The following is a 13,662-nucleotide window of genomic DNA, read 5'->3' as shown; positions in this document are numbered from 1 at the left end:
AATTAGAATTTAAAGGGTAATACTAACTGTCAGGAATTTTCACCTAGAGAATGACTCAATGACCTGCACATGTTTTACATAGGTTGACTGGTCCTGTAAATTATTGTGTGTTTAAACTAGGGATGTAATGATATGAAAATTTCATATCATGGTTATTGTGACCAAAATTATCACAGTTATCATTATTATTGCAATATTATTGAAATTGTGCTCAAAATATTCAAAAAGCACTTAGACACACACTGAAATAATTTAACCAAGTTGTATTTTGAAAAATACATACATAAATAAATAAATAAATAAATAAATAAATTTAAGTAAATGATAGCCACAATGTACTTTCTGTTGGTAGAAACATCAACATCAACTATTAACATGTAAACAATCAAATATACAAATGTGCATTAAAGATGGCACGTTATGGCCTCTGTTTGACCATTTTCCATATCAAGTTTGAGTTGTTTTAGTTTCTTTTTCATAGATAGATAGACAGATAGATAGTGCCTGGAGTGATGCTGCTCCAGGAAATGAGCAGTACCATGAGTTTTCAAAGTGCGGTAATCAAACACGGCTATCATGATAATTAGAATTTAAACGGTAATACTAACTGTCGGGAATTTTACCGCGGTTTATCGTTATACCGGTAATCGTTACATCCCCAATTAACACCTGCCACTCATGTCTGTGGCTTCATTATGTTTAGTTCAACATCAGTCAGTGTTTGGCCTCTAATGTTCCACTAATGCATGAATCTACTGAAGTATGTGGAGGTATGACCTTCAGACACGTTCAAGTCTGTGGAGCGACGGAGAGCCTCAAGGTTCTGTCCTTGGACCTTCACTTTTTCTGATTCTGTTTTAATGTATTTATGTTCCCAGAATCCACCAGTCAAGTTACCCAGCGTTACTATGACAACGTATCAGCTGTTAAACAGGAAACAGGTGAGTTCAACAAAATGCATTCACTGAAACACTGACTGGAACATTCACTGGAACATTCACTGAAACATTCACTGGAACATTCACTAGAACATTCACTGAAACATTCACTGGAACATTCACTAGAACATTCACTAGAACATTCACTGGAACATTCACTGGAACATTCACTGAAATATTCAGTGGAACATTCACTGGAACATTCACTGAAATATTCACTGGAACATTCACTGGAACCTTCATTGAAACATTCACAGGAACATTCACTGGAACATTCACTGAAATATTCACTGCAACATTCACTGGAACATTCACTGAAATATTCACTGGAACATTCACCGAAACCTTCACTGGAACATTCACAGGAACATTCACTGGAACATTCACTGGAACGTTCACTGAAATATTCACTGGAACATTTACAGGAACATTCACTAGAACATTCACTGAAACATTCACTGGAACCTTCACTGAAACATTCACTGGAACATTCACTGAAATGTTCACTGGAACATTCACTGGAACCTTCATTGAAACATTCACTGGAACATTCACTGAAATATTCACTGGAATATTCACTGGAACATTCACTGGAACATTCACTGAAATATTCACTGGAACATTCACTGGAACATTCACTGGAACATTCACTGAAACCTTCACTGGAACATTCACAGGAACATTCACTGGAACATTCACAGGAACATTCACTGGAACATTCACTAGAACATTCACTGGAACCTTCACTGAAACCTTCACTGGAACCTTCACTGAAATATTCACTGGAACATTCACTAGAACATTCACTGGAACATTCACTGAAACATTCACTGGAACCTTCACCGGAACCTTCACTGAAATATTCACTGGAACATTCACTAGAACATTCACTGGAACATTCACTGAAACATTCACTGGAACCTTCACTGAAACATTCACTGGAACCTTCACTGAAATATTCACTGGAACATTCACTGAAACATTTACTGAAACATTCACTGGAACATTCACTGGAACATTCACTGAAACATTTACTGAAACATTCAGTGGAACATTGAAACCCATGTCCCGTGGTCCCAGAGGTCGGTCTGTGAAGTGAACCCAAACCCTTTGTCAGTTCCTGTATCCAGACCAAACAGTCAAGTCCTCAGTCCAATAGGAGAAGAGCTGACCTAAGGACACGCCCCCCTCATTTGCCTAATGAGGCATAAATGCATACAGAAATTTTAAAAAGGACAAGTAGAAATAAAAAGGTTTGGGGAAATAAATGGAGGAAGAAAATGCAAAAGGGGGTATATTTACCTCTTCAGTATTCCCCCTTTTGTATTTTCTTCCTGTTTATTTCTGCTGGTCCTTTTTCCATGTCAGGAGTCCCTTTTCCACTTCTGTATGCAAATCTGATCTAAAGTGGGAAAAACCAGTAAGATTCTGTCATAATAACCTATAAATAATGACAACTGCAAATGCTTCTCTTTGTTTTAGTGGAAAAAAGCCAAATTACATGAAAATATTTACATTTACAAACAATCTTTAAACAAAAAAGTGAAAAACCTGAACAAATATGAACAACCTGAAATGTCTTCAGATAAGTTAGTGTGATTTTACTGAGGTTACTAAATGTTGTGTGTGTTTGTAGATCCACTGTGATCTGAACGTTAGAATGAACATGTGGAAATGATAAAACTGAAGCAGAATATTGGTAAAATTGCACTTATTTTTCTTTAGACATTTCATATTCTTTGTGTTATTCACATTTTTAAGGAAACTTTGTACATGTAAACATTTTCATAATGTAATTAAACTTTTTCACTTTTGTTATTGTACTGGTCTGGCCCATTTTAGGTCCTTTTGGGCTGAATGTACAGGTCCTATTGGGCTGAAAGTGGACTGTGGTAAAAAAAAAAAAATACACTGTGTTTTATATTCATGTCACTTGGTGTTTTTGTGGTTTTAGAAACTGGGATTTCACTAACGCGTAAAAAACATGACACATAACCTTTCTTATTTTGGTCTTCAGATCTGCCTCCTCCACCCCTACCTCTGTATCCTGTCTTGTCTTATCCTATCTTATCTTATCTCATCCTATTTTATCTTATCTTATCTTGTTTTATCTTATCTTATCCTATTTTATCTTATCTTATTTTATCATATCTTATCTTATTTTATCTTTTCTTATCCTATCTTATCTTATCATATCTTACCTTATCTTATCTTGTCTTATCTTTCCCATTTTATCTTATCTTATCTTATCCTATTTTATCTTATCATATCTTGTCCTATTTTATCTTATCTTATCCTATTTTATCTTATAATATCTTATCTTGTCTTATCTTATCCTCTTTTATCTTACCTTATCTTATCTTTTCCTATTTTATGTTATATCTTATCTTATCCTATGTTATGTTATGTTATCTTATCTTATCTTTCCCATTTTATCTTATCTTATCTTATCCTATTTTATCTTATCATATCTTATCCTGTTTTATCTTATCTTTTCTTACCTTATCTCATTCTGTTTCATCTTATCTTATCTTATCTTATCTTATCTTATCTTATCTTATCTTATCTTATCTTATCTTATCTTATCTTATATCTCATCCTATCTTATCTTATCTTATCTTATCTTATCTTATCTTATCTTATCTTATCTTATCTTATCTTATCTTATCTTATCTTATCTTATCTTATCCTTCAGATCCGCCTCCTCCGCCTCTACCTCCTCGTCGCCTGAGGAAAGGCCGGCCCACTTCCCTGCCCCCCCCTCCGCCCCTCCCCCCCAGAGGTGAGGTTTTCTTTGTTCTCTCTTACCTTACTTAAATAAATCAGTCACACAGACTGACTGTCTGTCTGTCCATGCTGTTTTTGATCAGCTGACAAGCCTGAAGAAGACAACCCTCTGAGCGCCAACGTCAACGTGGTGTCCATCAGCGTGGGGAAGCTAGTGGACATCAGCCAAGGTGACACACACACACGTACTCTACAGATATGAGCACTTCAGGTGACTGTAGGTTTAATGCATCACAACTGACCTGAGAACAGCACAACATAAACGGTCATTTCTACACACATTTAGTAAAGGTGGGCCATACTGGGAATTCTGGAATCAATTTGATACCAAGTAAATACAGGGATAGTAACGTCAATACCAATACTTTCTACTTGAAATGTCATGATCATTGACTAATATTGTAATTTTGCCATTTGTTAGTCCATCATGATTATGATGAAACACAGGACAAAGATTTTAGACAAATGAACATGTTTTTTAATTAAAAATAATGAAATAATTCCCTTTTACCTTTTAATACGCACAGTTGTTTAACAAAAAGTCACTAGTGCAAAATAACAAAAGAGCAACAATGTAACAAAAATATAAATACAACAATGTCACCAACACAAAAAAAAAAAAAAAAAAAAAAAAAACTTCTATTGCATGTGCAGATATTTATGAAAAATAAAGTCACTAGTGCAAGCCTGGGGGGGCGGGGGGTTCCATAATTATTACATTTGAAAAACCAATTCCATGTCTTTATGTTCTTTCTTCTCCTTCCTAGCCTCCATCCTGGACAACTTTCAGTGCCCAGTGAATTGTGGGAAATGTAGTGCAGCCTTGTCATGTTTAAGCTCCATACAAAACAATGTGAGTCTTTTCTTCTTTGTCTTCTTCTCATTTAGCTTGTTTTTCTTTCTTTCTAAAAAGGCAGTGCTTTTTTCCGAAGCACAACCATCCATCCATCCATCCATCCATCCTGAAATCCTGAAATCCTGAAATCCTGAAATCCTGAGATCCTGAAACAATAACTTGACTTTTCTTGCTTGGTGTTTAACAGAAACACAACATTTCTTTTTCATTTTTTTGTCCTTTCTTTTTTTTGTTACATCCACTGGACTGAATTTTAGGCTTTAAATGACTAAATAAGGTTTGGTCAGGTCTTACGATTTTATAAAATTACTTCGATAAAGAGCCATTAACTTCAGTCTCTGAACCCAATGTGGAGCCAATGAACTCCAATGAAAACTGTAGAACACCAACACCAGGAACATGCACAGAAATATATGAAAGGAATGTTGGGACAAATCCATGAGTAATCTTAACCTGGGACTCCCAAAATATTTGTGTACATTCTTGAAAAACTTCAAATCTGAGGAAATTCCCTCAGGGCGTTTCTCACATATTGCGTTAATAGGATGGGATAGACATAGGGTCCCCGCTTGACCTTTGACCTTTGCTCAAAAACTCACTTCAGTTCATTTGTGCCATCAGTGCACAGTTATTTTCAATTTAAAGAATCCTATTAAGGAATTGATTAGTTATAATTCTCCAAATATTACATAGACATGGAGTCGCTGTCACCTTGACCTTTGACCTTTGGCTACCGAAGTTATTTAAGTTGATTTTTACATCCTACAGAACATTTGTAGACCTGACTTCACAGTCTTCGTCGTGTTTTTTTTCCACTTATGTTTTTGTTGAAATTTTATAGACACATAGTCGCCAAAAACAACAAAAAACGAACACACAAACCTTGCTTGGGTTCACTACACAACACTACATTCACATTATTCAGTCCTTTCTCCATTCCAGGTTCTGTAATCAGTCCATTTATTCCATTTTTGTCCATTTGTCGCAGTTTATGAGTTATTTTGTCTGTTGTATATGTCAAGGTTATTATCGTTAACGAAAACAAACGAAATGATGAAAACTAGAATTGTAAAAACATTTTCATTAACTGAAATAAATTAAAACTATAATTAAAAGAAAAGAACGATAACTAACTGAAACTGTATTGTGTGCTTATAAAACTAACTAAAACGTATAAAAATGATGGATGAAATTCCCTTTGTTTTTGTCTTTGTCAATGTTGGATTGATAGGAAATCGATTTATTTCCCTCGAGCAGTTTTAGCTGCTGGCATCATATGACAGTTAACGGTCCGTCACTTGTGGTTTCCAGTCGTCTTCTGGTCCCCACTCTGCCTGAAAACATGGAGACTAAAGTTTGGAGAAAGCAGCAGAGTCCTGTCTGGGATTTATTTGAATATAACGGAGAAGAAAATAAAAGATAAGAAAAAATGAAAACTAAACTAAAACTAAACATCTAGAAAATAACGAAAACTAATAAAAACTAGAAAACCTGCTCTAAAAACGAATTAAAACTAACTGGATTAAAGAAAAAAAAAGTCAAAACTAAATAAAACTAAACTATAATGAAAAATCCAAAACTATTATAACCTTGGTATATATTCCTTCGATAAGTGTGATCCATGACAGTCTTCATAGTCTTTAGTTCAACAAACCATGATTAGTCTTTTGTGTCCTTCTCATTTCATTATATGGTTTATGGTGGAACAGAAGCTAAACGTCCTGGTTGCTGTTATTGTCCAGGTGTGGGTGTGTGACTTCTGCAGATGTGAAAACAGTGTGGGCGACAGTCGGAGCAGAGTGTGCGTGGGCCGTCTCACAGGTGTGCGCAGCGATGACGTTTACCTGCTGAACCACACCGACGACGACTACCAGAACCTGGAGGACACGCTGGTGGTGTTCTGTGTGGACATCTCAGGAAGCATGAGCGTCACAACAGAGGTCTGTCAACACGTAGAAGACACTAACACACAACAGCAACACAACAGAGGTCTGTCAACACGTAGAAGACACTAACACACAACAGCAACACAACAGAGGTCTGTCAACACGTAGAAGACACTAACACACAACAGCAACACAACAGAGGTCTGTCAACACATAGAAGACACTAACACACAACAGCAACACAACAGAGGTCTGTCAACACGTAGAAGACACTAACACACAACAGCAACACAACAGAGGTCTGTCAACACGTAGAAGACACTAACACACAACAGCAACACAACAGAGGTCTGTCAACACATAGAAGACACTAACACACAACAGCAACACAACAGAGGTCTGTCAACACGTAGAAGACACTAACACACAACAGCAACACAACAGAGGTCTGTCAACACGTAGAAGACACTAACACACAACAGCAACACAACAGAGGTCTGTCAACACGTAGAAGACACTAACACACAACAGCAACACAACAGAGGTCTGTCAGCACGTAGAAGACACTAACACACAACAACAACAACACAACAGGTCTGTTACCAACAGACACTACAGCCTGCATCACACCTACTGCTAGAAAACCAAGTCGAATATCAAACCAATCGTCCACTCATTCATATTCACCAGACTTGATCACTGTAACTCACTCCTGTCCGGCATTTGCCAAAAATCATTGTCCCGCCTCCAAACAGTCCAGAACGCAGCAGCTCGGCTTCTCAGTCCTGGCTTCACTTCATTGACTTCCCGTGTGTTAGAATTGATTTTAAGATTTTACTGTTCACTTTTAAAGCCTGAATGGGCCTCTCTTTTTATTTGGATGATATTTATTTTGGGGCAACATATTTTAAAACCTAACATTGAATTACATTTTTGATGTTACTCAATTTTATTTTGAGACACCTTTTTTTTGTAGAAGTCTATTATATTTGAGGAGATTATTATTATTATTATTATTATTATTATTATTATTATTATTATTATCATTATTATTATTGTTATTATTATTATTTTAAGTTTATTTAATTTATTTATACAAAAAGGACTTTTTCATGCAAGTTTATTTTTTAAGGGGTACATTTATTTTTCAGAGACTTCTTTTTAAATAAATCACCATCTCTTTTTTTTTTCTTATAATGGATAATTTTTTGGGCTGTTGCCCCTCTGAGCCACCGTACCAGTGGACTAAACCAGTAAAATAGTAATAGCATAATAACCGATGAATAATGACAACTCTAAGTTTTCTTTGGTTTTAGTGCAAATAAAACCTTAAATTATGAAAATATTTACATTTACAAAGTATCCAAAAAAAAAAAAGACTTGAATAACTTAAAAAAAACTGACATTCCATAAGAAAAATCTGTGCAGTTTTAACAATATTCAAATTATCATTTGTACATGTGCATCACACACACAGCTACACAAACATTTGGTAACAGTCCCTAGCTAAAAAAGCTGACATGCTAGTTAATTATGAGCCAGTACGCAGCCTTAGAACGGAGGGCGGAGGGCTCCTGGCTGTTCCAAAGTCGAGGCTTAAATCTAAAGGTGACCACGCTTTTTCCATCAGGGCTCCTTGACTTTGGAACTGCCTGCCCCAGGAGATAAAGCTGCAGAATCAGTGACATCTTTTAAATCACTTCTTAAAACACATTTTTATAGACTTGCCTTCATGTGATGTTCGTTGTGTTTTAATGTTGAATATTTAATTTTATAGTGTTTGATTATTAATTTATATTCTCCTACATGATGTTGTTTTGCCCTCTTTACTTCAATTCACTCAATTTATTCGAAGTGTCATGTTTTTGTGTTTGCTGTCCATATCTCTTTTATTGTGTTTTTTTCTGTTTTAGTGTCGTTACTTGCATCTTGTGTCCTGCTGTTGTGCCCTTCTGCTTTGTCTATCAAAGCACTTTGTAAACTTTTTTTAAAGGTGCTATAGAAATAAAGTTATTATTATTATTATTATTATTATTATTATTATTATTATTATTATTACCTCTGCCAGGAGGTATTGTGATCACTTTGCTTTGTGTGTTTGCGTGCATATTTGTTTGTTTGTTTATTTGTTTGTTTGTTAGCAAGATAACTCAAAAAGTTATGGACGGATTTTCATGAAATTTTCAGGAAATGTTGATACTGGCACAAGGAAGAAATGATTACATTTTGGTGGTGATCGGGGGGGGGACAGATCTGTCTTGGCGGAGGTCTGCGCTCTCTGAGTGCTTTTCTTGTTATTATTATTATTATAAACCCCAAACTATGCCACAAGTCACATAATACATAAAGATATTTAGGATGGAGGTCTTTTTATAATAGTAATAATAATAATAATACATTACACTTACATAGTGCTTTTTTGGACACTCAAAAACGCTTCACAAACAGACAAAACAAAAAGAACAAAGGGGCAAAAAAAATGTAAGTTTGAACAGGTGAGTTTTCAGTAGTGATCTGAAGTTTTGCATTGAGTCCGAGTTCCTGTTTTTTTGTTGGAATGAGTTCCATAGGATGGGGGTGGGGGGGCGGCTGCAGCAATGGCTTTTCTGTTTTCTGTTATCTGTAAGCATTTAAGCGTTAAAACAAAAAGGGGGTTCCCAGTCTGTAATCGTTTCCTGTCTTCTGTTGTACTTTAAAACTCCCACACGTCATGAAAACACCCAGTGGAACAGTAATGGAGACAAACAGGATGTTCAAAGTACAGATAAGTAGTACAGATAAAAGTACTCGTAATTTAGAATGATGTGTTGTACGATTATATGCATTAGTAGCTAATTATCTGCAGTGGAAGAAGTATTTAGACCATAGATGCCAAACTCATTTTAGTTCAGGGGCCAAATTCAGCCCAATTTGATCTCCAGTGTACGGAGGCCCAGAGGTGCAAGAGGTGAAAAAAATTATCCACTCTAAGAAAAAAAAAAAAAAGAGATTATGATTTATTTAAAGAGAAGTATCTGTAAAGTAATGTACCCCTTAATTAAAAATAAACTTGCATTAAAAAAAAAAAAAAATCCTACACAGATTGTTTTCTTTGTAGGATTGGAATAAAAAAAAATACATTTGTACATAGAAAATAAAATAAACTTTTAAAAATGTTCAGCCTATGCTTTTATTTTTTTGTGGTGGGCTTAATTTTAAAGCAAGAGACCATTCAGGTAAACAGCGCCCCCTTTAGTGAAAAGGTGGATGATAGTTTTTGTTTTTTTGATGAACCTTATTTAAAAAGTGAAGGTGTTTTCTTTTTTAGATATATGAAGTTTTACATTTTCAAACACTTTTTTTTTTTTTTTTTAAATAAATGTATTTTTAAATGAGTAATTGTCTTTTTTATTTGGATGATATTTATTTTGGGGCAACATATTTTAAAACCTAACATTGAATTACATGTTTGATGTTGCTCAATTTTAATTTGAGACACCCTTCTTTTGTAGAAGTCTATTATATTTGAGGAGATTGTTATTTTTATTTTTTTATTCATATAAGTTTATTTTTTTTATTTATACAAAAAGGAGTTTTTTTCATGCAAGTTTATTTTTTTAAGGGGTACATTTATTTTTCAGAGACTTCTTTTTAAATAAATCACAATCTCTTTTTTTTTTTTTTCTTATAATGGATCATGTTATAGGCTTTTGCCTCTCTGGGCCACCATACCAGTGGGCTAAACCAGTAAAATAATAATAGCATAATAACCGATAAATAATGACAACTCCAAGTTTTCTTTAGTTTTAGTGCAACTAAAACCTTAAATTATGAAAATGTTTGCATTTACAAACTATCCAAACAAAAAAGACTTGAATAACCTGAAAAAACTGACATTCCATAAGAAAAATCAGAGCAGTTTTAACAATATTCAACTTTTGTGCATGTGCATCACACACACAGTTACACAAACATTTGATAACAGGAATAATACTGTTAAAATTTCCGTACCTTGGAACAAAAATAAGAACAACCTCTGCAATATGTCACTTATTAACACAACTTATAAATTACAGTGCATCTAGAAATGCACAAAACATTTATAACAAGCAGAATATTAATAAAACTTCATTTTCTTTAGGCATTTCAGGTTGTTCATGTTTGTTCAGATTATTCACATTTTATTGTAAAAGGATCGTTTCTGCATTGAAGCTTCACTTAAAGTATAGTGAGTATATGATCAGCTAAATGTAGCTGCAGTTTGAAAAGTAAATGTGGACGTGTGTTGTTTTGGGATGAATTTTACTGCTGAACTCGTGTGTTCCATTCCACTATCGAACATGTTTAAGTTTGCTCTAGGTACAGTTTCATCGATGTCAGTGCATCATATTCATCAAAGCCGTGGGATGCACATAGTGCTGACGTTCTGTGTGAACCCAGATCTCTCAAATGTTTTCATGAGCTTAGAAAAAAGGAGGAGATCGTGAAGCTCAATCTGTAAAGGACACACACCAGCCTTCCCTTTGTCCCAGTCAGTACAGACAGAAGTAACAAGTAGGATATCTGACTGGGAGGTGTAGAGGAGTAGAAATAAAACAAAAGAAACACAAAAAGGAAATGTTCACAGATCTCACATGAACTCAGGTCCAGTACCTGAGTCTAAGGACGTGTCCTGGACTCAGGTCCAGAACCTGAGTCTAAGGACGTGTCCTGGACTCAGGTCCAGAACCTGAGTCTACGGACATGTCCTGGACTCAGGTCCAGAACCTGAGTCTACGGACATGTCCTGGACTCAGGTCCAGAACCTGAGTCTACGGACATGTCCTGGACTCAGGTCCAGTACCTGAGTCTACGGACATGTCCTGTTTGGATTTAGGTTAGAAAGATTTGTGTGTGTGTGTGTGTGTGTGTGTGTGTGTGTGTGTGTGTGTGTGTGTGTGTGTGTGTCTCAGTCAAATGCATAGTACTAGTTTCAGTACTAGTATCATTACTACTATCAGTACTAGTTTCAGTGTTCGTATCAGTACTACTATCAGTGCTAGTTTCAGTACTAGTATCAGTAGTACTATCAGTACTAGTTTCAGTGTTAGCATCAGTACTAGTATCAGTACTAGTTTTAGTGTTAGTATCAGTACTACTATCAGTGCTAGTTTCAGTACTAGTATCAGTAGTACTATCAGTACTAGTTTCAGTGTTCGTATCAGTACTACTATCAGTGCTAGTTTCAGTACTAGTATCAGTACTAGTTTCAGTGTTAGCATCAGTACTAGTATCAGTACTAGTTTCAGTGTTAGTATCAGTACTACTATCAGTGCTAGTTTCAGTGTTAGTATCAGTACTAGTATCAGTACTAGTTTTAGTGTTAGTATCAGTACTAGTATCAGTACTAGTTTCAGTGTTAGTATCAGTACTAGTATCAGTACTAGTTTTAGTGTTAGTATCAGTACTAGTATCAGTACTAGTTTTAGTGTTAGTATCAGTACTAGTATCAGTACTAGTTTCAGTGTTAGTATCAGTACTAGTATCAGTACTAGTTTTAGTGTTAGTATCAGTAGTACTATCAGTACTAGTTTCAGTGTTAGCATCAGTACTAGTATCAGTACTAGTTTTAGTGTTAGTATCAGTAGTACTATCAGTACTAGTTTCAGTGTTAGTATCAGTACTAGTATCAGTACTAGTTTTAGTGTTAGTATCAGTACTAGTATCAGTACTAGTTTCAGTGTTAGTATCAGTACTAGTATCAGTACTAGTTTTAGTGTTAGTATCAGTACTAGTATCAGTACTAGTTTTAGTGTTAGTATCAGTACTAGTATCAGTACTAGTTTCAGTGTTAGTATCAGTACTAGTATCAGTACCAGTAACTGGTACATTTCTTTCATTTCTTCTGTACATATCACATTGTAAATCCACTGTAAATCTCCACCCATTGTTGTCTTCGTCTCCAGTGGACTGTTTGTCTGTATTGTGTCTTGGTCCACATGTTGTCTGGTTTCATGTTGGAACTGTCATGAGTATTGTAAAAACCGAAGCCAAATTCCTTGTATGTGTTCACATACTTGGCCAATAAAGCTGATTCTGATTCTGATTATTTCTTAGTGTCGTACTGCTTTACATGATCTTTTTCCCAATAAACAAACTGAATCTTGACACGAGCAGGTTTCAGATAAATGTTGTTAAGTGAAAAAATGAGAGTGTTGGAGTTTGAAAGAATAAAGAGCCATAACATAAACTTTTTTAAACATTTTTTCCTTTTTATTCCTTTTAGGTTACATCAAGCAGTGGATCTACAGCGTACATATCCAGACTGGAGGTACTGAACTAAACGTTCATGATGAATGAATGAAAATCTACTGGACACTGAAGCTGCGCTGTATACACCACAGGTGTCAAACATGTGGCACAGGGGCCAAATATGGCCCACCAAAGGGTCTGATCCGAACCACCAAAGGGTCTGATCCGAGCCACCAAAGGGTCCGATCTGACCCACCAAAGGGTCCGATCTGGCCCACCAAAGGGTCTGATCTGACCCACCAAAGGGTCCGATCTGGCCCACCAAAGGGTCTGATCCGGCCCACCAAAGGGTCCGATCCGACCCACCAAAGGGTCTTATTCGAACCACCAAAGGGTCCAATCTGACGAACCAAAGGGTCCTATCCGACCCACCGAAGGGTCGGATCCGGCCCACCAAAAGGTCACAATAAACGGAATCAAAATCCTTTTAGTTCAGGTTCCACATCCAGACCAATCAGATCTCAAGTGGGTCAGAACCAGTAAAATATGATCATAATTATCTATACATAATGAAAACTGCACATTTTCTCTGTTTTAGTGTAAAAAAAAGTTAAATTACATGAAAATGTTTATATTAACAAACTGTCCTTTTACAAAAAATGTGAATAATCTGAAATATCTAAAGAGAAGTAAATGCAATTGTACCAAGATTATACCTGTTACTAAATGTTTGGTGTATTTGTATTTGTATTTGTTGTAATGCACACTTGTAAATGATAAACTGAGGCAGAATATTGTTAAAATAGTATTTGTTTTTCTTAAAATGTTTCCAGTTGTTCATGTTTTTCAGATTTTTAAGGAAACTTTATTGATGTAAACATTTTCATAACTGTATTTTATTTTTTCCCTGTTATTATGGTACTGGTCCAGCCCAGCTCACATCATACTGGACTGACTGTGGAACTGAACTGATGGGACTTTGACA

General features: G+C 35.5%; 1 protein-coding gene across 1 annotated transcript in view; it reads left to right on the top strand.

The window, feature by feature from the left end:
• Positions 1-13,662, top strand: part of LOC115438509 (circularly permutated Ras protein 1-like) — a 54,155-nt gene that overhangs the window by 18,179 nt on the left and 22,314 nt on the right. The window contains exons 3-8 of the mRNA XM_030162162.1: positions 879-941; positions 3,634-3,720; positions 3,809-3,895; positions 4,493-4,578; positions 6,324-6,521; positions 12,712-12,756. Of these exons, the coding sequence (XP_030018022.1) occupies positions 879-941; positions 3,634-3,720; positions 3,809-3,895; positions 4,493-4,578; positions 6,324-6,521; positions 12,712-12,756 (566 nt within the window). The remainder of the gene's footprint in view (positions 1-878; positions 942-3,633; positions 3,721-3,808; positions 3,896-4,492; positions 4,579-6,323; positions 6,522-12,711; positions 12,757-13,662) is intronic.

The sequence above is a fragment of the Sphaeramia orbicularis genome, chromosome 18, assembly GCF_902148855.1.
Source record: "Sphaeramia orbicularis chromosome 18, fSphaOr1.1, whole genome shotgun sequence".
NCBI classification, from domain to species: Eukaryota; Metazoa; Chordata; class Actinopteri; order Kurtiformes; family Apogonidae; genus Sphaeramia; species Sphaeramia orbicularis.
Note: the sequence above shows the minus strand (reverse complement) of the source record. Positions and strands in the feature narration are given on the sequence as shown.